The sequence below is a fragment of the Heterocephalus glaber genome, unplaced genomic scaffold (genome assembly GCF_053883595.1).
Source record: "Heterocephalus glaber isolate CG9 unplaced genomic scaffold, H.glaber_assembly_v1.0 deba00001606, whole genome shotgun sequence".
Classification (NCBI taxonomy): Eukaryota; Metazoa; Chordata; class Mammalia; order Rodentia; family Bathyergidae; genus Heterocephalus; species Heterocephalus glaber.
In genome coordinates, this window is record NW_028258377.1 from 5728405 (window position 1) to 5755955 (window position 27551).

Sequence of the window (27551 nt, forward strand, 5' to 3'; positions counted from 1 at the left end):
AGGCAGCCAATCTACACAAACAGTATCACATCTCCAGAATCACATCGTCGGATTCAAAGACAGAGAGAATCAGGATTTACTATTTTCAAGATGCGGGGACCCACATACCTATCCCATATGACTGCTCTCCCCAATTATTAAAAAAAAAAAACTGCAACTACTAACTTGCTGCCTAGCAAAGCTATCGACATAAAAGCTATTACAAAGTTTATATTTATGTAATGATAGAAAACATTGCTTACCTAGCTGTGGCATGTTGGAAAGGGCCACATAACTTGGATGGTGGATAATTGTAATATTAAAAGTTGCCTTAAGAGCTGGCTCATCAAAACAAGGGAAAACACTCCTGGAAAATGTTGGTTCCATTTGAGATGCTATCAGGGCTCTGAAATACATTTTGGAAAAAACAAACAAACCTCTTTATTTTGTCTCAAACCAATGGAACCAAAAACAATTTGAAAGATTGTGGCTTATAATTAAGTCTGGTGTGTGGGTGGGAAAGGACTAGATGTTTTTCCGCATCTTCTTCACTGTCTTCCCCATAACACACACACTCCAGTTTACATTGCACCTAAGAATTCTTGTAAGACCTAAAATAAAAAATAGCTCTTTAATTTTCAACCACAAAATATTTGCTTCATTACACCATAAAGCTTTAAGAGTTTTCATAAATAAAATAAGAACAAATATAGCAAACACAATGCCAATCTTTTGAAAAACAGGCCTTTTAAAGAATAGATTATTTAGGAATGGTCTATTGCTTTCACCTTCATCAAAATACAAGTCAGTTTGAAGAATGCTTACATTTTTCTTTCTTGTCCTCAAGTGTTCTTTCTTTCTCCTGATTGAAAACTTACTAAAAGGTTTATTTTGGACACTCTTGAGGGTAAAGAATATAGGTACACGCTAACTGAACAAAACAACTTTCAATTATATATGGGTAGATTCATCAAATCTCTATTGATTCTTCTCCTACTTCCATGGAAAAATACAAAGAGTGGCATCCCACAGTGCAACAGTAATTTATAGGAAGAAACTGAGGGACAAAAGTCCCTAAGAAAACAAGATGATGTCAGGTTAGCCTCTGCAGACATTGCCTGAGTCAAACAGAATATGGGTCCTAGGAAACTGCAGTCTCAATATCCCACTTCCCAGGGGTTTTTTTCTTTTTTTTTCTTTGCTGTACTAGGGAACAAAGGCAGGACCTGCACTTTCGAGGCAGGGGCAGCATCACTGAGGTAAATCTCTGGCCCCTCCCAGGATTTTGGATGATAATTGTGAGTGTGAAATTCCTTTACTACTGAGGATCTGAGGCTTTCTGTCTCAGATACAGTTATCCTTGCTGCAGGCTCAATTCTTAGATAAATGAAAGATAAATTCAAGTGGGTATGTCCTGTCTATCCATTACCTCTGTGAATCCCTCCTCCATTACAATAAGGCCTCTCTACTCAGAGTAATTCACACCACTTTAGCAAAGACACACAGGGCAGTCAGCACATTCTGAAAACTCTCAAACAGTTTGAGGTGTCTATAATCTCAGAGTGACAAACCTGTAATTTATAAATACCTTGTTTTGTCCTATTTACTTTTAAAATTTTAATTATACTCTTGTTTGCTTGAATCAGAAGGAAGCCTGTGAGCTCTCTTGCTGACCAATTTGGCCAGGTGACCCTGATCCTTCTGCTACCAACTGCACACTCCTGGAGGAGCCACATAATCTGGCTGAGCCTCAGTTTCTCCACCTAGAAAAAAGTGACACTATATACATCGTACTGCTGTTTGAACTCATATTATTAGCAACTAAATTTATCAATAAATCAGTTTAATCCTTTAAATCCTTCCAATCTCATAAACCATTAATATAGATGAAATGAAGAAATTAGAGTCATAAATTACAGAGGGGGGCGAAGGTTGAAAACACTACAAAGGCACTGAAAAGGTCACAGAGATTACAGCTAATTACAAGCTGAGTATAAATCATGCTTGTTCAATATGAAACTGCTAGAAGCAAGGGGTTATGTTATTTTGTTTATTCATTTGTATCATTTACAATACTTAACAAAAATTGAGTTCACAGCAGTCAAATAAGTATTTACTCAACCTTGAAACTACACAAAATATAGGCAACATAATATTAGTATATACAAGAGAATATGAAGTACTTGGACAGAATCTGTTATACTGGCATTTGTTTGTTCTATAATTTTGGTTGCTGTACTTAAGGGGGGGGTGGGATAAAGTCCAGAAGATTCACATAACTGATGATATAATAGGTAATTCAACCATCTGAGTTCTTGCTTAGGATTTGCAGTGAAAACAAAGTTGTATAACTTTGGGAAAAGTTGCTTAAACTCTCTAGATGTCAATTGCTATGAAATCCACAGACAAGATTAGATGATCTGAAAGATCTCTAAAACTGTGATTCTAAGATGGGGTGGAAAAAGATCTTGTAAAGTGGCCATGACTAAGCCATCTGGAATTGGAAGTAACAGCTTGGGATTCACACACAGCTTTCAAAAAGTCTATAGCCCTCTGAAATTTAGATCATTTTGTGTAAATTGTGGCATATTAACATGCAAAAATATAAAGTGCAAAAGCACATTCAATTATATAATACATGTTTATATATTTTGAAAGCCTACAAATGCCTACTGTTTTTGTAACAAAAACTATAGAAAGAAAAAAAGCTTGACAGTGTCTTCTCCACTACCATGAGATCACAAAGCTTTTGAGTGTCAAGGAGACTGCAAGGTGGGGAGCAGGGAGAAAATCAGACTCTTCAGGAAAGTGGGAAATTTTATGGTACGGATTTAAAACGGCTAAGAGACACCAGCTTAGTGAGTCACCACTTTAACAATCAAACATCAAGCAAGTGCCTTCCAGTTCCATGATTCAGGCCTCCAGAGAAGTGAAATGAAAAAAACTCTCAGACTTTATTCAACTATTTCTATCCCTAGTTTTATACAAATACACAAGAAGTTAGGGAAAGATTCCTAAAACACACAGCCTTTTTGGCTCTCAATCCTAACGCCAGAGGTCAAGGACAGTCAGCAGTACATATCATTTGGTTATACCACATCTGGGGACCTCAGAATGGCATTTCCTTCCCTCCTCTCTCTGCTATGGAGTCAAGCAATCCTGTAAGGATATCCAAACCTCAGCAATAGAGCCATCCATCACTGTCTCCTCCCTTCTAATTTCACCAAAACATGTTATTATGGTGCCCATTAAGACTATGTTTAGATTGGTCAGCTCCTGAAGGAATTAAATTTGAGAGAATTTGCCTCTTGACTTGCCAGGGAGTCATAGACTCACTGCTCTCTGCTGCTGGAAGAGATCTCAGTGGTCAAGAGGCACATGATGCCCTTGGGGAAATCATACTACTACTATTATAGAAAAATATCCATTATATTCACTCTGTAAGGCATTTTATTTCGAATTATTTTATGAACGCCATATGCTTACAACTCTGATTAACAAATGCTAATACAGAGCTGGTCAAACATTAAATAAAAACTCTTCAAGAGATTCCTACCCTCCCCACTCATCTTAAAAGTTTTTTTATACAATGCACACAGAAATCAAAATCTTTAATAGAGCCAAATGTTATACTAATGGCCTGTGGTTCAAGGATTGGGCCATGAATCATGTTTGTTTATTACTTGTATAAAAGATCTGAAAACTGAAGTTTCCACCATGCAACAAAATATAATCGATGAAAAATTCCAAAGAAAGGTGCCAAACTGTCATAGAGATCTTCAAAGTAAATGCCCTTGAGAACCTGCATGTAATTCTTGGACTTTTCTACTGTACGTGGAAGGATATAGAAGAAAGGTCAAGGAATGGAGACAGAAGAGATCTTTTTGCAGGCAGTGGGTGATAATTTTCAAAGCCTTCCATGCTGTCAGGGAGTCCGCAGGAAGTGCAATTCTCTAACCCTGGACAAAGGGGAAGGAACCCTCAGAGAACAATAGTTGTGTTTCTTGAGAGCCAGGTGTGGTGAAGCACACCTGTAATCCCAGGTACTCAGGAGGCTGAGGCAGGAGGAATCCAAATCCCAGGCCAACCTGGGCAACTTAGCAAACCTGTATCAAAATTAAAAATTAAAATTTGAAAAAAAGGGTTAGGGATGTAGCTTAGCTGTAGAGCATTTGCCTTATGGTGTCGGACCCTGCATTCAATTCCAAGAACTGAAAAAATAAAAGGGAGGCTGAAAGACACACATATGTGTCCAACTCACTCTTAAGAAAAGTGAAACTGACACTGTGGTCAGGGTCTAACTCCTGGAAGATGGGTATCTAAAACTCAAGACAATGACTGACTGCCTTGAAGGTAGAGCCAGAACATACTGGTGCCTTGGGATATGTGATAGTCCCAGCCAAAGGGTGCACAAGTGTTCCTTGCAAGAAGAGTGGGCCATGAGACAAAAAGTGAACCGCTATGGGGACTTCTCAAGCCTTTTCCAAGAGAGCCACCTGGAAGAGGCTGAGGAACTTGGAGATGCACTTTCGATGTCCAGAAGCTGAGGAAGGAGTCATAGTGACCCTCAGGACAGAAAAAAATTTAAACATATTGCTGAGCCACGGGAATTGCAGGAGAAAGAGAAACCACAGGAAAACTACAAAAAGTCTAAGAAAATAGTATCTCAAGGGGAAAAGCATCTGCTAGGCCACAGTGATACCTAATGACAAGAGCCCTAGATCAAGTAAAAAGTGCCCTATGTTTCACCTCTTCCTTTTGATCTCTACCCCAGTGGACCCTTGTGGAATTGAAATAGCAGCTATCAAGATGGGCAAGAAGGAACAGAAACACAAAATGGAGAAACAAATGAACAACTACTCTTTATCTTACTGCAGCCTTCCATCCTAAAACCAGCCCTAGAGTGGTGATCCAGGGTAGGATTAGGGGTTAAAAACAAATTAAAGTTTGAGTATTACATAGTACCAGATTTTCTCATTTTCGCTTCTGACTGTTTTTGTGACTTGGTGACTAAAGATGCTATGGCACCTAAGAATGAGCAGGAAATTATAGGCTGCTTTATGTAGGAAGAGGGAGGATGAGCCCAACATAGACTAAACTGTAAAAAGATAGTGGGATAAAAACTTGTATTTTTACTCCACATATGCTTTTTCAATGTTAGTTATCAAAAGATACAGGATCTAAACCTTTTGTTAGCAAACTTGCTTCCCAGAGAAAACTACTTAGTCACATGAAATAGGTGTGTTCAATCCAAATGTGTGGGTTCAAATGTATAAGAAAATGATCTCTTTCCTCTATGACACCAACAACATCATGTGCCTCACACTAGAGTTCACTGACCTGGCTTTGAGACTTCCAAATTATTTGCTAATATTGCTCATTTTTCTATTTTATGTCTCATGCCCCAAGATTGGGCCAGATTTCCTCATAAAAAGCAACTACAAGTTGAAAATACAAGTATTTTTCAATTCTCTGCTCATTCTGTCCACACTGCACAAATTAATTGATTTTGACCATGCTGTTTTCATCTTTATTTGCCCTCAAGTTATCCTAACTTTCTACAACTATTTCATATTTCCTTCTCTGGTTCTATTTCTCATTCTCTGTAGACCTACTTTTATCAAGAGAATATTAGCATCAGAAATGCAAGAAGTATTCCTACAGATGCCATAGTAGGATTATATATTCTCTCATTAAATTTAAAAAGTGAAAGAGATCTTGGAGCATCTCACCATCTCAATTTACAGATGTGAGCCTCAATTCCCAGGGAGTTTATAGAACTTCGACAATTAGTAAATGGGGTGGTACTACAATCAGGGCTCCAGCTCCCAAGCCTGAGGTCTTTTCTAGTTCACTGCTGGCTTTCAAGTATATAATTTAATACATAGTAAAAGCTAGCTAATATATCATGAAGATGACTGAAGATTATAATTAATGGCCTTCCTAAATCTATGGAGGATGAGACTCCTGTTTTCCACCAGGAGGGCTAGCTAGAATTAGCTTTCTGCTGAAAAGAACTAAAAAATCTGACAACATATATGAAACAACTGTTTTCAGACATTGGAGGACAGGAAATACAGGACTGGGATCCTCAAGAGAAGGCAAGGTGAACTCTACATTACCCTGTCTACCTGGAAGCAATTTCTAAATTGCAGCACAGGAAAGAGGAACAGACACAGAGGCCAGTGGTTTCACTGAGTCAAGGAGACAGAGATTAAAGTTCAGAGAGGCTTAGACAGCTAAAATTTCCAAAGTAAAGTATACAAGAAGAAGTAACTATGCACAGAAAGACCTCCAGAAAATTTCACGGGGTTCCCCTTAAGTCATTGGTCCCTGGATTTTCTCATTTTTCCCCAACTATATTTGTGACTTAGCAACAGATCATTTGTCAGTTAAGAATGGGCAGGAAATTATGGGTTGCTGGAGTCTTCATATCACAGTAGGAAAGATGACCCCATAGACTAAACTGTGAAAGGATAGTGAGGAAAAACACAGCTGAACACTTACTGCATTCTGTGGGTGCTTGACTCTGCACTTGATGAGGTAGGACAGAGAAAAGACATTGGAGAAAGAATAAGCAGCAGGAATGAGTAAACTGAAAAATTCCCAGAGCTCGCATAGTGCTAGGAGTTGTTTTGTTTCTCAAATGTCAGAATGTAGAAATCTCTAGAACATGTGGTTTGTTCAACAGAGGTCAGAGAGGTAATGAGTGGGTAGTGAGTTAAGAAGCCCTAAAGTGATGGCCATTATGGAATTGCTATCAAAGAGCTTTAAAAAAAAAAAGGCTCAAGAGGACAAAACAAGGATCAAGATGATCACCATGTAATTTAAGCTGTGTGGTGACCTGAAAGAGACTAGCATTCTTAAAAGAATATAACAAAATCTAGTACTCAAAAACATAAACATTGAAATGTCAAGCACTCAATAAAAAAATGAGAAAGGCCCAAATATTTGGAAATGAAATAACATGGTTCTAAATAATCCATGGAGCAAAGAAGAAATCACAATGGAAATTAGAAAGTATTCTGAACTGAATAAAAATGAGAAAACAACATCATCTGTGGCAAGCTGCTAATGCAATGATTAGTGGGACATTTATAACATTAAATGACTATACTAGAAGAACAATATTAAATTAATGACCTGTGTAAAACTTAACACTATAAAAAGAATGAAGGAAATGAAATCCAAAGTAAGAAGGAAATAACAAATATCAAGACAGAAATCAATGAAATTTTAAAAGCCTAAGACAATAGAGAATATCAGTGAAATAAAAAATCTGCATATATAAAGTCAATAAAGTAGATAACTTGCTAAGAAGACTGATCAAAGTCCTTCAAAAGTCCCACCCTCTTAATTTGCAGATGTGAAAGTTTAGGCCCTGGAGATTTATGCAATTGGCTAGAAAACTAGTAGGGAGGCACCAGACCAGAGAGAAGACAGAGATTATGAGTCCCAGGAACGAACAAAGTGGTATCACTACAGATTCTACAGGTTTTGAAACAATAATAATGAAATGTTTTGAACAACTTTATTCTTTTAAATTTGATGATTTTGATTAAATTGAAAAATTCCTTGAAAGACTCAAACTACTAAAGCTCACCCATGAAGAAATATATAATCTAAATCATCCTATCTCTAACTTGTAGTTAAAAACCATTACACAAAGAAGTCACAAGCCAAGTGGCTTCCTTGGTAAAATTCAACCATGTATTTAAGAAAAAAAAAGTACAAATATTATACAAATTCCGTCTGAAAGTTAAAGAAGAGACACTACTTCTGAACTCATTCTTTAAAGTCAGTATTACTTTGATAACCAAAGACATCGCAAGAGAACCACAACCAGTAGCTGGTATATCTAACTCATGAACATAGATGCAAAAATTCTAAATAAAATTTTAGCAAATCAAATCATAACATATAGAAAGGCTAAAGTATAAAGGCCAACTGGGATATATTTCAGGAATGCAAGATTGATTTACCTTTAGAAAAATCAATGTACTGTAATTTACCATATTAGAAACTAAACAACATATGATTATCACAATACTTGCAGAATATTTGACTGAGTCTAACATTCATTTCTTATAAAACTTAGAAAATTGGGAATAAAAGGAGACTTCTCAATCTAATCAAAAGTTACTACCAAAAAGAAAAAAGAAGAAAAACTCATGTGGAAAATTACAAGACTGAATGGTTTCACTGTAAAGGGAGAAAACTAGGATGCCTGGATTTATTTCTTCTATTAAACATTGTACTAGAGGCAATATACATTGGAATAAGGCAAAAAATAAAAATAAAAGTAATCTAGGCTGCTATCAAGAAATCAACCAATAACAAATGCTGGTGGGGGTATGGGGAGAAAGGAACCCTTCTCCATTGTTGGTGGGAGTGCAGACTGGTGCGACCACTGTGGAAATCAGTATGGAGATACCTCAAAGAACTAGGACTAGAGGTCCCATTTGACCCAGCTATTCCCCTGCTGGTTATCTTCCCAAAAGAATTAAAAGAATCATACCACAGTGATATATGTGCACCCATGTTTATAGCAGCACAGTTTGTAATAGCTAAAGCTTGGAAGCAGCCCAAGTGCCCATCAATTGGAAACTGGATAAAGATGTGGGGTTTTTTTATAAAATGGAGTACTACTCAGCCATAAAGAATGAAAAACTAGAGTCATTTATAGCTAAATGGATGCATATTGAGGCCATACTCTTAAGTGAAATAAATAGGACACGCATGTGTAAATACCAAATAGTTTCACTAATGTGAGAAACTGATAGTGTAAACAAGGGTTAAAATGATTAAAACGAAGAACTGATAATTTGAAATAGGAAAAAAGGTCCAAAGACGAAGGGGTGAAGGGAGGGAAAGGAAAGGAGGGAAAGGAAAAACTATGAGAAAAGAAAAAAAAATGGAAATGATATGTGTGTAAATAGGGAAGAGTGGAGCGGGTGAAGGGCACACAGGCAATGGGGAAAAAATAAGAACCAAGATATACCATGTACAGGTACAAGCACCCAATGATAAATGTAAATGTATTGTATACCTAAAATGTACCAATAAAAGAACTTAGAAAAAAAATAAAAAATAAAAGCCATCTAAATTAGAAAAGAAGTAAAGCCATCTCTATTCAAACAGTATGATTATCTATGTAGAAAATGTAATAGAAATTTAAAGTTTTTCAAACAAAATAAAAGGTTATCAAAACTAAATGAGCTTAATAAGCCTATTGCAAACAAGATCAATATACAAAAATTAACTAGCAAAAAGCAATTCAAAATTTAAAAATATAATTTATAATAGATTCAATATGAAAGAATTAGGGATAAATCTGACAAAGCATTCAATGTATGTATAATGAAAATTATAAAATCTTGCTGAAAGTAGTTCAAGAAGACCTAAAATAAATAAACCACCTTTGGCCCCCAAATATTCTCAGTACCTGTGTAATTAATTTTACCTTCAGGGAGATATTTCAGAAAAACCTTCTTTCTTTATAATGCCCAAAGCTAACTTGTAGCCCTTCTGTAGTATGGGACTAGTCAAGTGATTTGTACATTTCTTACAGGAAAAGAAAAAACCATGAACTTCTTTTCTCTTCAATGCATCTATTATCAGATGACTAAACAAACCTCAGGAAGCTGAGTAATTGGCTTTCAGGGCAGGAATGTCCCCTCAATGGTTCCAAAGGTCAGGAACAGTTGGTACAAAATACACTTTCATGGTGCAGTGTATTATGGAATCCTTGTTTAGAAGCCATGGATGAATCAGAATGTTACAATTCCAGTCATTTTGGGGTGATATATTTATTTTACTTGGAAAGGATTGTAGAGTATCACCAAAATTTACTTTCTCAAATGCAGATGGGTAAAACAAATGGTCTTAAAACTACTCTTTTCATATTCTGGAACCTGTATTTTCATGGATGGTACAGAAAAAAATGCAAGCTTACCAATTAAAGGTTCTTTGTTATTACTGGGTTTAAATCAACCATATTAGGGAAACAGTCAATTCAAAACCAAACTCCTTTTCAGGGCTCTTGTATTTCCTTAAAACATAAGACTAAAAAAATGTTTCCTTTTACATTCAAATGCCATATTGAAAAAGGGAGAGGAAGAGTAGACTACTTGGAAGGAATGTACTTCTAGGACTCACCAGCCTGGTGTGACCACATATTCTGAACTGGTGTGCAGACCAGTGAGCCATTCCCTCAAAACAGATTCAGGAGTTCCCACTAATGATGAATCCCTCATCTGGGATCTTGCTTGCATAGCCAGCCACCTGAGCCTGGCTACACCTTTCTTTAGGGCAAATCTCGAGAAGCACTTCTACAATGTTCACCACAACAGTTACTTTGATCCTTTGTATCATGGCCTCTTTATAGCTCTCCTGTCAATATCCTCAACTATATGGGAAATTCTACATATCCTTTGGCCTCAAAAGGATCACAGGGACCCTGTGCACTATTTAGGACTTATGGCCTAAGTCACTTCTAGTCTATGAATTAGAAACCATAACAATTGCAGAGCAATGCTAATCATAAAAGGAGGAACAACCAGAACTCTGAGAGGTGGAAGCAGAAAGATTGCAAATTTGAGCTTTTAAAATTTGTAATTTTGGTAAATGAAGCATAAAATTCATGATCTTAACCATTTTAAAGTACTTAATTTAATTCAAGGGCTGGAGATTTAGCTCAGTGGCACCATGCCTGCCTGGCAAGTGCAAGAGTTTGGTCCCCAGTTCAAAAGAAAAAAAAAAACCTGTGTAATTCAATAGTGCTAAGTCCATTCACATTGTTGTGCAAATAATGTCCAGAACTCTTTTCACCTTGCAAAACTAAAATGCTATCCCTATTAAGTGATAGCTCCTCACACCTTCAACCCTTGGCTTCTTTCCATCTGGAAATCTTCAACTGACTCATGGATTGGGAACTTGGCAGGTCCAATGTTTAGATAACTAGGAGCTACTCTTAACGATAACCTGACCTAGTGGTAACAGGTACCACTGCCCAAGCTGTCAGTGTCAGCACCTCCTTTATCATTCCATTCTCACAACACCTTAAAAGTGGATAATTCTTATATCTAGTCCATGAATGAGGAAACTGACTCGGAAAACCAAAGATGCTGGCTCAATTCACACAGCTGTTAGGCCTCTCAAATTTACATTAACACATTTGTCCAAGTTCTTTGTGACCTTGGCTTCAAATTTAACTACAGATGTCTTGTCCTTGCAATTTCAGACCGCAAGACCCAAGCGACAACTTCCTGGTAACAGCCCTCCCCACATGCCCCAATTCTGGAGCTCTTCCTTGGTTTTAATGTCCTGAAACATGATTTCTTGTTAGTGCTAGGGTTGGCTGGTGGAATAGAAAAATGCAAAGGTACTTTCCTTTCCTTTGTTTACTACTTTGGGTCACAGTCCCACTAAGAGATGGAGGAACATAAGATTTACCAACCAACAGTAGAAAACTAAAAACCAGATATGGATGCAAAGAGTTCCCATTCTTTTTGCTTTGAAAAGATCTTGCACCTCTCAGTTCAAAAGGTTTTCAGTGTACATGTTGGGTAACACATACTAGCAAGAAATTTCAAACTATATTTCAAGAACTGATGTAATTTTGAAAGAGAAAAACTAAACACGTGGTCCTAAAACACAAAAGTTACTGATCACACACCCTCTAAAGCAGTGCGTTAAACTTACATAAAACCCTTGAAACTTTAGGGGGAAAGTGCAAGAGATGGTTTATGGGGTAATTTAGTGAGGTTTTCCCCCTCTGAGAACATTTTCTCTAAGAATAAAGGGCAAAGTACATGCAGTTGTGCAAACCGAATTTCCCACCACACCACCACGTGAAGGAAAGGACAGCAGGACAGCTGGTTTAAAAACTAAAGCCACACCACAACACACACACACACACACACACACATCTTTTGTTATCTTCCACATAAGCATTTCCTCAGCGTTCACTGGATTTCAGTAGCGTGGAGAGAGGCAATTCTCGATCTGGGACTGGAAATACCCCTTGTGAGAGACAATACCTCACACGAGTGTAAAAAAGAACAAATGTATACTCTCTGGACTTGCAGACCCAGAGAACAGATCTCTGGACACACACACACACACCCCTTTTTTTTTTCAGCAGAGAAATGCCAGAAGCGCTGGCTCTGACGCGCTGCAGGGACTGACAGGCAGCACAGACGGCCAGGGTACCCCACAAGGCAGCCAAGGAGAGGCGTCCTGTCCCGGGAGAGTGAGAGAGGATGCCCAAAGACGACCCCGAAGTTTTGGAGAGCCTTAGCCTTACCTGGACACAGAAACAGCCCCGCGTGGACACACTGCTGCCGGAGCAGAGGTGAGAGGGCGCCCCCAACCCAAAGCAGGACGCGCTCGGACCCCAGAGCAGCAGCGCCCAGAGAGCTATACCGCGGTGGCGAGGTCGCCTTAAAATTTAGATTCTAATTCGCTGTAGGGACGGGCACTGAGAGTCTGCCTTTCCAACAAGTTCCCAGGCACTACAACTGCTCTTGGTGAAAGCACTGAGCTTTGAGTAGCAGGGGTGAAGAAATTCGGGGCTGGAGAAGAAAGGGGCTTTCTAAACAAAATGCTAAACTTCTGAGGTAGGGTCGCAAATGGGGACAAACTGGGCAAACAAGGATAGAGGGGGACACGAAGCAGAGGAGGGCCTAGGGCTCCAAGCCTTTATTCCGAGTAAGGTTTCTGGAGGGAACAGGGAGAAGGAGGCAGCTCTGGAAGAAGACGTCTAAAGGGAAGGCAGGAGCCTGGGCAGGACTCACAGCTGGACCTACAGCCTGCTCGGGACTCGAGGAGGAGGCCGAGGGCCCCGCCGGCCGGCCCTTACCTGCGCTCTCCCTGGTCCGAGTAGACGTTGAGGAAGAGCCCCTCCCTGGTTCCCTTGAACACAGGACCCGTGAAGCGGAGCTGCAGCTCATAGAGGCTCCCGGGCTGCAGGGCCTCCCCGAGCTCCAGCACCATGTACTGCGTGTCCACGGCGAACCACATGTCCTGCACCGGCACGCGGCCCGCAGCAGCGTCCCTGGCGCCGGGCGACAGGGGACCCAGCACCTCGGGGAGCTCGTGGTCCAGGTAGAGGCTGTGCAGCAGCAGCCGCACGGTGGCCGCGACGCAGCGCACGGTGATGTTCACGCGGCCGGTGAAGCGCAGCCTCCGCTCCCAGAGCCCGTCGGGTAGCAGCCGGGGCCACAGCTCCAGGTCGTAGTGCAGCGGGACTAGCCAGGGCGGCAAGCGCAGCTGGTCCCACGGCCCAGGTAGTCTCCAGTCGGGCGGGAGGGTCGTCACCGCCGGCTCCGGTGCAGGGCCGGATTTCGGGGTCGGCGCCAGCTCTTCCTGGCCGCCGGGGGCAGAGGGCGCGGCGTCCGGGTCCCAGCGGCTGCAGGGCTCCGACAGCGGGGCGCGCGTGCAGAGGCCGAAGAGGGCGGCGAGGACGAGGAGCGCCAGGAGCAGCGCGACGGCCAGCGCCGCCAGCAGCAGGGCCACTGCGCGGCTCATGAAGAAGCCGGAGCTGGACGGGGGCCCCATGGCGGGCTAGGGGCGCGGGGCGCAGACTGCGGGCCGGCGGCGGCGAACCCTGAGGCTGGTGTCGGTGATGGGACCCGCGCGCCTCCTCTCGCACCGTCCCTCCTCCTCCTCAGCAGTCTGGGAGGACAGAGACGGCAGCGAGCGGCTCCCGCTCCCAGTTAATCAGATCCAGGTCCCTGCCCACCCACCCCGCCCCACAGAGCCCGGGAGAGGCGGACCCGGCCCCAGGGCGCGCGTCCCGAGGGTCCGAGGAGCCGCTGCAGAAGGGGCTCCAGGGTCCGCGCGGGAGGAGCGGTCCCGCTGAACTGTAATCTGGGCTCCTCTAACGCGTTGTTTGTATTAGCGGGACCTCCGGAGATGCGCCTTAGTTTCAGGGGCTGTCGGAAACCTCGAATGCCACGCACCTCGTCTCCTTGACCACAGCTGAGCTACCAACAACACAATTGCTCGGCCACTGTCCGGAGCTCCGTGTGCCAGGAGATGGGGTGGGGTTTGGAGGACCGGGACCTGCGGGGACCTGCGGGGACCTGCGGGGACTCGCTCTGAAATGACTGCAAGGGGCGGCCTCGCCGCCATACCAAACACCTGAGGCCAACACCGTGGCCCCAAATTCGCCTCCTGAATGAGCCCGGGCTACAAGCGGCCCAGGCAGCGATGGAGAGCTTGGAAACAAGGGGAGTCCTGGAGTCTTTCTGGAGCTTGAGAAGCTGGGCTGGAGAAGGCGGCGTCCGCGTCTCACCGGCGAAGGGCGGGCGAAGGACGCCTTTCCTCTGAAGTGGGTGACAGGTTAGCGCCTCTTAGCGCCCACAACCTTCCGTGGCGGGGGCTTCCCTTTCTGGACTCTAGTCTGGCTCTTCGCATCCCCGCCTGCTGAAAGGGGACTCCTGCTTTCGAAACTCGCTCATTTCAGCAGAGGATGCCACGACCCAGCTCCCAGTCTTCCCATCCGGAAACCGCGGGGATGGAGGTCTCTGGCATGCCAGCCATCTGCTTGCCATTTAGCTGTTGCGCCAGGGGGAGTTCCCAGGCTTGTCCGCGGTGAGTCCCGAGTCTGCACGCACGCACGCAGGCACACATGGTGGCAAGGATCCGGAGGCACCCGGGAAGAAAGAGAGGGTAGTTAAGACCCATTCCAGAGTATCCAGTCTTTAGACTCCAGCTTTTTAAAGTAAAAAATATTTTTTCTGTTGCAGCTATAAAACAGGCTCTTTTTCTTGCTTTTCTTGATTTGTCTTGCTGAGATGAAACCCTTTCACCTGAGTTCAGAAACCGGGAAGGCCACGGCGATTAGTCCTGAGAAATGCATGCCTACCTTCTCTTGGAACTGAAATTACAACAAAACCCTCTGGAACAAGCCGAGGAGGTGGAACAAGCCCTCTGTGCTGTAATCTGGGAGTCATCTCAAGGTTCCAGGCTGGGTTTGCTTCAGTCAGTAACAGGACAATCATATTTAAAAATAATTATGACTAGAGGCATGACTCTCAGAAGATCCTGGGCAGAGCCGAGGGAGAGGCTTCTGCTATTTCTACAGACCTGCCACAAGTTGCACTGCCAGAATTGTGACCTACTGCGAATAGCACAGCTTCTTGGGTTTAGGTCAGCAGATGGGACTTGTGACAGATGTGGAGCTAAAGCACGAACCATGGCCTTATCACCCCCTGGACAATTTCTTGAAGGATTTTTAAGGATTCCAGACTCCAGAGGTTAGGTTAAAAGAAAAAAAGAGGAAAGAAGTAACAGGATCACTTCAACACATTAGCCACGTTTCTTTCCTCAATCATATTTAAGAAACTAGTAAAAAATATACACATGGACACCAGCATTAATTCCTTTTCTCTAACATTATTAAAGAAATGGAGATGGGCTCACACTAAAAATGTTTCAAAGTAATAAGACCCTCTAATGGTTCAGCAATTTAAATATCTTATGAAAAGAGAAATATTTCTGATAAATCAGTGCTATTCAAAAGAAGTTGAAAATAGCATCCTGGCTAAGTCAGGATCATGATAACAATCTTTAGAACTGGAAAAGAATACAAAATATTTGCCATCTCAATGACAAAGTAGTTCTGGAATATAGACCATTTTCCAGGAAAATATTCACTAGAAATTTTTGAAACAAATTTTAATAAACTGCTCATAAAATCTACTTCCTACTCAGATGAGTTGAAGCAATGTTCCTCAACTGGTGACAACTTTGGTGCCTCCTCCCCATTTGGCAATGTCTAGAGATAATTTTGGTTGTCACAACTGGCCTAGGGGAGTGTGACTGATACCTAGTGTGCAGAGGACAGGAATACTACTAAACAACCATACATGCACAAAACAGCCTCCTAGAACAACAAATTACCCTGCCTGAAATGTCGTTAGTGTCCGTGTTCAAAAATCCTGACCAATAACCTTAAAACAATAACACAAGTCTTTTACATGCCATCCAGTGAAACTTCATCTTTGCATCTTGCACCGCTATTTACTTTGGCTGTGCATGTTTATGTTATGCTTCAGCATGTCTATTATTTTTCCACTTTTATTTCTTCATACTTAATATAAACCCTTATAATACTTTATTAGACTTCTTGGGTCATAAGACTTAATTTTTCTTTATTATTTACTTTTAAAGTTCAATTTTTTGGATAGGTGATATATTCATACATTTAAAAATCCATGTAAGGGGGGCCAGGAATTTAGCTCAGTGGCACCACGCCTGCTTCACAAGCGCAAGGTCCTGAGTTTAATCCCTGGTACCACGAAAACAAAACAAAAAAATCCATGTAAGGGCCAGGGATTTAGCTTAGTGGTGTCACTGCCTGCCTCGCAAGCACAAGGTCCTGAGTTCGGTCCCCAGTAGCAAAAAAAGAGAAAAATCCATGTATATGTTTGCAGTGCATAATGATTCCATTTCTTGTGGGAAGTCAGTACATTTATGTAACACTTCTTAATTCTTTTTCCAACCCCTAATCTCTTGATCCCCTTCCCATTTGAGAAAGCTTTATTTCCCTACTTTCTATTATCTATTTTTTATTGTCTTTTTTATTTATATTTTGGATTTCTCATGTAAAAGAAGGTATGCAATATTTAACCTTGTGCATCTGATTTATTTCACAAAGTTATAGCTATATAGATATCTTATATCCTTTTCTTTCATAGTAATTTTTAAATTTTCATGTGTGCATTCAGTATGCATATCAAGCAAATATGAATATTAACCATTGTATTTCTTTCCTTTACTTCCATCTCAGAGTTAGTATACTATGTTGCAGTTGTGCACCTGCATTTTTATTGAACAGTGTATCTCATCTGTCTTTTCATATCTGCCCAAAGGTACATTCCACATAATTTTCTACAGCTGCATAGCATTGTATTATGTGACTATACCATTGCAATGATTTCCTCACTTGGGTTATTTGAAAGGATTCACCAGAGTTTATTCACCTAGGCTTTTATTTTAAAGCAAAGGATATGGTGCAGCAAGGAAAAAAAATAGTACAAGCGAACATTGGAGGTCAGAGAGATATCCTATGTGTAACCTTCCCAAGGACTCCTTTTTCCACAGTGGGCCATACTGTGTCACCTGATTGAACCACCAAAGACTGTGAGAGGAATCTTGTCTATAGAGAGCACTGTCTTAGATACTTTTCTCATTGCTGAGACAAAATACCCAACACCCAAAGTTAAAGGAGGAAAGGTTTATTTTAGCTCACAGTTTGTAGAGGTTTCAGCCAATAGTCAGCTGGCTCCAGGGTAGGGTAGCACCACAGAGGGGATCATAGGGCAGAAACAGTCCATGGTATGGCAAGCAGGAGGCAGCAAGCAAGCAAGTAGCCACAGCAGGCAGCAAGCCTGTCCTCTTTCTCTTTTATCCCATCCAGGCTACAAGCCTTTTGGGTGGTGCCACACCCACCCTGGTGGGCCTTCCCATTATCCACACCCAGAACTATGCTAATTCCAATCAGTGGACTAATTTAGTATCACACACCCTTAATCCCAGTATCACACGCCCTAGATCCACCCAGCTCTGAAATGTCCCACCTATGAGTGCTTGAGGCTTTGAGGGGACATCTAGATACAAGTGTAACAAGCACAAAAGAGAAACTCCTAGCCCTGAGCTAGGTGGCATTTTAGCTTGCCCTATTCTCATCTAGAGCCATTAGTGACCTTGAAAACCAACAGCCTTTAGGCATGGGGTGGGGGTGGGGGGAAGCAGCCTGACAGCTACTGGAAGAGACAGAGAAACAGAAAGCTATTGAAGCTACTTTAAAGCCAAATTCTCAAAAAATTGTCATAATTTGAACAGTCTGATAATTCCTTGGAATACCCCACTTGCAAGACCATCTTTAATCCAACTCAGAGTTCAACCAGTATGAATATCCTTTCTCCAGGGTCACTCATTGGAAACAAGCAGAGGTAACTGTTTAATAGAGCAACTGTCAGGGGTGAACAACATTGGGCCTTGAAAAGAAAAACTCAGGAACAAGATATCCACAGGGGGCTTTAAAAAGTTTCAACATATTCCTGAAATTTCAGAAGGATGCACACTTTTGTAGAGCTACTATACATGGTCAGTGAAAACCCGAGAAGGCCCTGTGTTCTTGCTTCATTGCTAATCTTGAGGTACCACTTAAGCTGAATGTGAAGGCTAAGGCAGAGTTGTCAACTGTTTGGCTGAATTTTGAGAGGATGCCTCAATACATGCACAGAGCCCCTTCTCAAGAGGCTCCCTTCTGAGAGGCTTATGGGTTCTAAACATTTAAGGGGACTCTCTGCTTAGATATTAGATGATCACAGGCTAACTGAGCAAGTACATCAGTGGCCACAACAACACTGAATACACAATGTTCTATATTAATTTTTTCTGAATTTGTTCAGAAAAACCATAAGTAAAATGTGAATAAATAATGACAACAGCAGTTGGCAATAACAAACTCTGGAGGGGGAAGAGAAAAGTATTTTCAGAGTTGTCACATTATTTGAAATGTCATGCTCCAACAAAGAAAGAGGGAGGCATGCCAATAAACAACGAAGTATACTCATAGTTAAGAAAAAAAGCAGTCAATAGAAAATGTCCCTGAGGCATTTTAAACATTGGATAAAGACTAAGCAAAAACTTTAAATTGGTGATTTAAAATATGTTAAAATAATTAAGTGTGCCATGTCTAAAGAACAACAGGAAAAGATGAAAATGATATCTGATTAGATAGTATCAATAAGGAAACAAATTACCATTTTTAAAAAGAGCCAATATAATTCTGGAATTGAAAGTACAATGATGAGAAATTCACTAAATGGGCTAAATAGTAGGTTATATTACAAATCAATAAAACTGAAGATAGGTCAATTGAGGTCATACAGTCCGAGAAACAGAAAGTGGGGGAAAGAAGAAGAATCAACAGAATTTTTAAAACTTGTAAGACACCATCAAAAAAGACCAACATACACATTGTGGGAGTTCTAGAAGCAGAACAGAAAAAGGGACAGAAATACTACTTGAAGAAATGGTGGCCAAAATCCTCCCAAATTTGGTGCAAGATATTAAGTCTACAAATCTAAGAAGCTCAACAAAATCCATGAGGGTTAAACTGAAAAAGTTCCACACCAAGACACATTATAATCAAGCTGTAGACTGCCAAAACCAAAGAGAAAATCATGACAGCAGTAAGAAAATGTGATTCATCATATGTAAATGATGCCCAATAAGACTATCAGATGATTTCTCAGCAAATACCTTGGCATCTAAAAGACAGTGGGTTGATATATTTTCAAAGTGCTGAAAGAAAACTTCTGTCAACAGAATTTTGTATCCAGCAAAACTATCCTTTAAAAATGAGAGAAAAATTAAGATGTTGACAAAAGCCAGTAAATCTGTCCTGTAAGAAATGCTAAAGAGAATCTTTCAGATTGCGAAGAAAGAACACCAGACAGTAACTCAAAAGACATAAAAATCTCCAGGAAAGAAATATATGTGAGCAAATATAAGAGCTTATATTTATATAATTTTGGTTTGTGATTCTACTTTTGAGTTTTTATGTGATTTAAAAGACAAATGCATAAAACAATTATTATTTTATGTTATTGGACACACGAAGTATAAAGTCATAATATATGTCATTAGTAACAAGAGAGAAACAGAGCTGTATAGATAAGTCTTTGTGTGCTTCAAAGTTAAGTTGGTATTAACTCAAGCTAGATTATTATAACTTTAAAATTTTAAATGTAATTCCCATTATAACCACAAAGAAAAGAAGAAAATATCTATAAATTAGGCACATAAAGAAGTAAGAAAGAATGAAACTATTTTATTCAAACAATATCAGTTAAACACAAAATAAGACAGTAATGGAGAAAATAAAGAACCAAAAACTCCTATAATGCATATATAAAACAAATAGTAAAAGCCCTTAAATAAGTTCCTCCATCTATTAGTTAATTAAATGTAAATATATTAAACTCTCCAATCATAAGAAAGATATTGGCAGAATAGGTTTATTTTTTAATGACCTTTGTTGTCTACAAAAGACTACTTTTAGATCCAAAGACACAGGTTGAAACTAAAAGAAGGGGAAAAGGTACTTCATGCAAATAGTAACCAAAAGAGATCTTAGTTGGTTATACTAGCATTAAAAAATAGAAGTTTAATCAGAAAAGGTTACACAAGACCAGGATATCATGCATTGTTTTGTTTTGTTTTTGGTACTGGGGATTGAACTCAGGACCTTGCACTTGTGAGACAGGCAGCAGCACCACTGAGCTAAATCACTGGTCCAGGATATCATATATAAATGAAAGGCTCAATACTGGAACAAGGTATCATAATTGTAAACATTTAAGTACCTATATATCATATCCTCAAAATACATGTGCAAAAACTGACAGAATTAAAGGGAGACATAGAGAGTTCTAAAATACTATTTGGGATCTGAGTACCCCATTTTCAATAATGGATAGATCAGTGGAGTTTGGTAAATAGGAAATAGAATAATTGAAAAACACAATAAGACTACAAGACCTAACAGACATACACACAAGACACTACCCAACAACAGCAGGATACACATTTTTTTCAAGTACACATAAGAAGAAAAAGGTTACAATAGTTTTTAAAAGATAGATGTTATACAAAGCACCTTCTCCAATCACAACGGGAAAAAGTTAGAAATCAATAATAGAAGAAAAGCAAAGGAGGTGAACTTTCTGGGCTGACTTACCACTACCCCCAGTGCCAAGGAGGTGAGCTACATGGGCACCAGCAGCACACATCCCTTCCTCCCCCTGCCCTGAAATGAGAAGACACTTAAACAAGCCTCAAAATCATGCTCTCAGATCACCTAAAGCAACCCCAAAGGGAAATGAGATGGAACAACCTGATATTCAACCACCTGGACTCCCTGAACAGGCAACAAAAGAGAATCTAGAAAAAATGAAATCAGAAATAATTTCTCAGATAACAGCAGAGATTGTGCCCATAGTGCAAGACATGATTAATAAATCTAGAGAGGACACAGATAAAAAAAAAATAGAGGAGCTGAGGAACATGATGGAATCCCAACATAGGAAACAAATGGAATCCATAAAACAGATACAAACAGATTTCCAGGAGATTAAAAACTCCAATGAAACTCCATGCAGCAGAATGAATCAATGTGAGGACAGAATTTCAGATATAGAAAATAAGATGGCAATTAGTGACCAGGAAAAGAAAAATTGCTTTACAATATTAAGGGACCACAAAAAATCAATCCAGCAGCTGCTAGAAAATGCAAAGAATAACATAAGACTAATCAGAGTCAATGAAGAAATAGGAGAGAGTGCAGATGACAAAAAAAAAAACGGTTCACAGAAGTGATGGCAGAAAACATCAAAAGCAGGGGAAAAGAGCTTGACATACATATAAGTGAGGCATATAGGACTCCAAATATCCTTGATTAAAAAAAGTCTACACATAGGCATATAGTTGTTAAGATTCCAGAAACTCAACAGAAGAACAAAGTTCTACAAGCAGTTAGAGAAAAGAAACAAATCACATACAAAGGAAAGCCCATCAGAATCACAGCAGACTTCTCAACACAAACCATCAAGGCAAGAAGAGCTTGGAGTGACATATTCCAAGCCCTAAAAGAAAACAGCCTCCAAACCAGATTGATGTACCCTACAAAACTATCATTCAAAATGGATGGAGAAATAAGATACTTTCATGACAAAGAGCACCTTAGGAACTTCATGAATACCAAACCAGCACTCCAAAGAATTTGACACAATATCCTAGGAACAGACACTGAGGATCACAACCCCAGGAGGCAAAGCAGAATGAACCCATCTGGCATGACAAGAAATTAAATGTAAAGGGGGAGAACCCAACAAAAAGAAAAAGGCATGGCAATGACAAGTCAATACATTTCAGTTATAACCATCAATGTTAATGGTCTCAATTCACCAATCAAAAGAAATAGACTGGCAGAATGGGTCAAGAAGCAAAATCCAACAATATGCTGCATACAAGAAACACACTTAATTCAAAAGGAAACTCATAGACTGAAAGTTAAAGGGTGGAAAACAATACTGCATGTGACAGGAACCCAAAAAAAAGAAGGAGTAGCTATCCCCTTTGCAGATCAAGTAGATTTCAAACTCACACTGATTAAGAGAGATGAAGAAGGACAGTACATCCTTCTAAAGGGAAGAATCCAAGAGGAAGAGATGACCATCATAAATATCTATGCACCAAACACTAGTGCACCCAACTATATAAAACAAATACTAACAGACATGAAAAGTCACATATGCACTAATACAATTGTAGTGGGGGACCTCAACACCCCACTGTCACAAATAGATAGATCAACTAGACTAAAAATAAGTAATGAAATACTAGAACTCAATCGAACTCTTGAACATATGAACTTAACAGATGTTTACAGAGTCTTCCACCCCACAAAATCAGAATACACGTTCTTCTCGGCTGCACATGGGTCATTCTCAAAAATAGACCACATACTCACACATACAGCATGTTTAAGTAAGTGCAGAGGAATTGAAGCTATCCCCTGTATATTATCAGACCATAAGGGAATGAAATTGGAGATCCATAGCAAATGAAACTGGAAAAATTTCATAAACACATGGAAATTGAACAACATACTTCTGAATAACCAATGGGTCACAGAGAAAATTAAAGAAGAAATCAGACAGTTCCTTCAATTAAATGACAATGACAATACAACATATTGGAATCTGTGGGACACAATGAAAGCAGTCTTACGAGGAAAATTCATAGCAGTGAATATGCATATTAGGAAAACAGAAGGAGCCCAATTGAACAAACTCATGCTGAACCTCAAGCTTCTAGAAAAAGAAGAGCAGGACAAGCCCAAAACTCATACAAGGAAGGAAATTATAAAGATCAGAGGAGAAATCAATGCAATGGAACTAAGAGAATGATACAAAAAAATCAATGAAGCCAAGAGTTGGTTCTTTGAAAGAATCAACAAAATTGGCAAACGCTTAGCCAACCTTACCAGAAAAAGGAAAGAAAATGCCCAAATCCATGCAATTAGGAATGAAAAGGGTGAAATTACAACAGACCCAGCAGAAATCCAGAGGATCATCAATACCTACTTTCAGAACCAATACGCCAATAAGATGGACAACACAGAAGAAATGGACAAATTCCTAGATACATATGAATTACCAAAGTTGAACGAAGAAGACCTAAAAATTCTGAACAACCCAATATCAACCAATGAAATTGAAAATGTAATTAAAAACTTATCAACTAATAAAAGCCTGGGCCCTGATGGCTTCACTACTGAATTCTACAAGACATTTAGGGAGGAACTGCTGCCACTACTGTTTAAATTCTTCAATGAAATTGAAAGGGAAGCAATACTCCCGAATTCATTCCTGGAAGCAAGCATCACCTTGATCCCCAAAGCAGAGAAAGACCCAACTGAAAAGGAGAACTATAGGCCAATCTCACTAATAAACATAGATGCAAAAATCCTTAATATGATACTGTCAAACAGAATGCAGAAGATCATCAAGAAGATTATACTCCCTGATCAAGTGGGATTCATCCCAGGGATGCAGGGATGGTTCAATATATGAAAATCAATCAATGTAATACACTATATCAATAGAGCCAAGGACAAAAACCATATGATTATCTCCATAGACACAGAAAAAGCATTTGACAAAATCCGACATGCATTTATGATAAGAACCCTACAAAAAATTGGAATAGATGGTCTCTACCTCAAACTGATACAAGCCATTTATGAAAACCCAACAGCCAATAACATACTAAATGGTCAAAAACTGAAATCCTTCACACTAAAATCAGGAACAAGACAAGGATGTCCACTATCACCACTCTTGTTCAATATAGTTCTGAAAACATTAGCCATGGCAATTAGACAAGAGAAAGAAATAAAAGGAATAAAGATAGGAAATGAAGAAGACAAATTGTCATTATTTGCAGATGACATGATACTCTTTACAAAAGACCCCAAGAACCCCACCAAAAGTCTTCGAGACTTAATAACCAAATTCAGTCAAGTAGCTGGTTACAAGGTCAACACACAAAAATCAATAGCTTTCCTCTACACAAATGACAGACTCACTGAGAGAGAAATAGGGAAAATAATTCCTTTCACAATAGCATCCAAAATACTGAAATACCTAGGAATCAACCTAACAAAAGAAATCAAAGACCTCTTCTCTGAAAACTATGGCACTCTGAAAAGAGAGATTGAAGATGATATTAGAAAATGGACAGACATCCCCTGCTCCTGGGTAGGAAAGATTAATATAGTGAAAATGGCCATACTTCCAAAACTGCTATATAGGTTTAATGCAATTCCAATTGAGATCCCAGCAGCATACTTCATAGACCTCAAGAAAACAATCCAAAAATTCATTTGGAACAAGAAGAGACCCAGAAGAGCAAAAGCAATTCTAGGTAACAGAGACATGGCAGGGGGTATCACAATCCCCAACCTGCAACTCTACTACAAAGCTACTGTGATAAAACAGCATGGTACTGGCAAAGAAACAGACCTGAGGACCAGTGGAACAGATTAGAAGATGCAGAAACAACACTAGACACATTCAGCCATCTCATCTTCGATAAAGGAGCCAAGCACCCTCACTGGAGGAAAGATAGCCTCTTTAATAAATGGTGCTGGAAAAATTGGACTTCAACTTGCCAAACATTAAAAGTAGACCTATATCTCTCGCCATGCACTAAACTAAAATCAAAATGGATTAAAGATCTAAGTATTAAATAGAAACTCTGAACCAGTTGGAACAGAGGTTAGGTAGAACCCTTGAAGACATTGGTGTAGGAAAAGATTTTATGAACAAAACCCCAGTTGCCCATGAACTAACACAAACAATCAACGAGTGGGATCTCTTCTTATTAAAAGGCTTCTGCACAGCAAGAGAAACCACCAGCAGTGTAAAGAGACAACCCACAATGTGGGAAAAAATCTTCACCTGCTCTTCCACAGACAAAGGTCTACTATCTAAAAATCTATAAAGAACTTAAAAAGTTCAGACCTCCCAAATTTAAAGACCCAATCCAAAAATGGGCATCTGAAATGAACAGACATTTCTCAGACAAAGAAGTAGAAATAGCAAATAAATACATGAAAAAATATTCAACATCACTGGTCATTCGAGAGATGCTAATGAAAACAACACTGAGATTCCACTTCACTCCAGAAAGAATGGCTGCTATCATGAAATCAACCAATAACAAATGCTAGAATGAATGTGGGAAAAGAGGAACACTGCTCCACTGCTGGTGCAACCACTGTGGAAATCAGTATGGAGATAAACCTCAAAGAATTAGGACTGGAAGTCCCATTTCACCCCGCTATTCCACTCCTAGGGATCTTCCACAAAGAATTAAAAGAATCATACCACAGTGATATATGTGCACCCATGTTCATAGCAGCGCAGTTTGTAAAAGCTAAAACTTGGAAACAGCCCAAATACCCATCAACTGGAGAATGGATAAAGAAAATGTGGTTTTTTAATAAAATGGAGTACTACTCAGCCATAACAAATGAGAAATTAGAGACATTTATAGCTAAGTGGATGCACATTGAGGCAATACTCTTAAGTGAAATAAATAGGACATACATGTATAAATACCGAACAGTTTCTCTGGTATGACAAACTGAAAATGTAAATAAGGACTAAATGTATAATAGGTAATGTGAAATAGGAAGAAAAGGGGCAAAGGGAAAGGAAGTGGGAGGGCTAGGGGAAAGGGTAGAAGGGAATGGGATTAATATGAGAAAATGGAAAAATAGGAACAAAATCTTTGTAAATAGGGAGGACTGGAGGGGTTGAAGGGAGGGCTGGGCAAGGGTGTAAAATAAGAACCAAGAGAGACTATGTAAAAGTGCAAATTTCCAATGATGAATGTCATTATATTGTATACCTAAAATGTACCAATGATTAGAATGAATAATCGATAATGCAAAATAGGAAGAAAAGGTCCAAAGGGGTAGGGGTAGTGGGAAGGGCAGGGGAAAGGAAAGAAGGTAAAGGAAAAGTGCTGAGAAATGGAAAAAATGGAAATAAAGTCTTTGTAAATAGGGAAAGGTGGAGGGCGTGAAGGGAGGGCTAGGAATGGGGAAAAAATAAGAACCAAGATACATTATGTAAAGGTACAATTCCCAATGAGAAATGTAATTATGTTGTATACCTACAATGTACCAATAAAATAATTTAATTTTTAAAAAAAGAAAATACAAGGTATATATAAAAATTCAGGTTCATGTATACTTGCTATAAATGAAGAATTGGATATTGAAATTTAAAAGTTATGTAGGAGTACAAAGGACCTAGAAAAGTAAAAAGAAAAAGAAGAAAACTGTTGGAAGATGTTTAGTACCTAATTTTAAGACTTCTTCTAAAGCTACAGTAATCAAGGCAGTGTTGGTGTAAGGAAAGACATATAGATCATTCGAATAAAACAGAGAATCTAGAAATACAACCACACATATATGGCCCACCGAGTTTTGAAAGATTCTTTAACATTAACATTTTATAGAACATAAACTCAATTCAAGAGCAGTGTTTTCAGCAAATGGCACTAGAACACCTGGTATCCACATAAAAAAAATTAACCTCAACCCTTTATTTCCATACATAAAAATAACTTAAAAGGATCTATGAACCTAAATGTGAAAGACTAAAACTATAAAACTTTAAGAAGAAAGTATAAGCGAAAATGTTAATGAATTTAGGATAGGCAATAACTTCCTAGGATACAAAAAACATGATGTATAAAAGAAAAAATTGATAAATGAGATTCCATCAAAATGTACAACTCTAAATGACATCATTAAAATGAAAAGTAGTCCTTAAACAGACCATATTTACAATGCATATAACCTATGACCAGAATATATAAAGAACTCTTACAGCTCATTAATAGACAACCCAATTAAAAAGTAGACAAAAGATGATGATGAATAGCCAGTACAGCACAAAGAAAGGTGTGCAACACTAGAATCAGAAAAATACTAATCAGTACGATAACAAGATTGAATTATACACTCATTAGGGAGATGAAGTTAAAAGTTTTAAAAGCCTTGTCATGACTTTTTCTTTTTGTTGGATTCTCCTTCTTTGCATTTAATTTGTCACACCCAACGAATTCATTCTGCTGGGCTTCCTGGGGTTGTGATCTTCATTGTCTTTTCCTAGGATATTGTCTAAAACTTTTTGGAGTGTTGGTTTGGTATTCATGAAGTTCCTAAGGTGCTCTTTGTCATGAAAGAATCTTATTTCTCCATCAATTTTGAAAGATAGCTTTTCAGGGTACATCAATCTAGGTTGGAGGCTGTTTTCCTTTAGGGCTTAAAATATATCACTCCAAGCTCTTCTTGCCTTGAGTGTTTGCACTGAGAAGTCTGCTGTGATGCTGAGGGGCTTTGGCATGTGATTTGTTTCTTTTCTCTCACTACTTGTAGAATTTTGTTTTTCTGTTGGGTTTCTGGAATC

The 27551-nt window shown here is 39.4% G+C and overlaps 1 protein-coding gene across 1 annotated transcript in view; it reads right to left on the minus strand.

Moving 5' to 3' along the window:
• Positions 1 to 13703, minus strand: part of Lvrn (laeverin) — a 69967-nt gene extending 56264 nt beyond the window's left edge. Inside the window, exons 1-2 of the mRNA XM_004836168.3 lie at positions 12842 to 13703; positions 243 to 385 (exon numbers count right to left, since the gene is read on the minus strand). Of these exons, the coding sequence (XP_004836225.1) occupies positions 243 to 385; positions 12842 to 13539 (841 nt within the window). The 5' untranslated portion in view covers positions 13540 to 13703. The remainder of the gene's footprint in view (positions 1 to 242; positions 386 to 12841) is intronic.
• Between the last annotated feature and the right edge of the window lie 13848 nt (positions 13704 to 27551).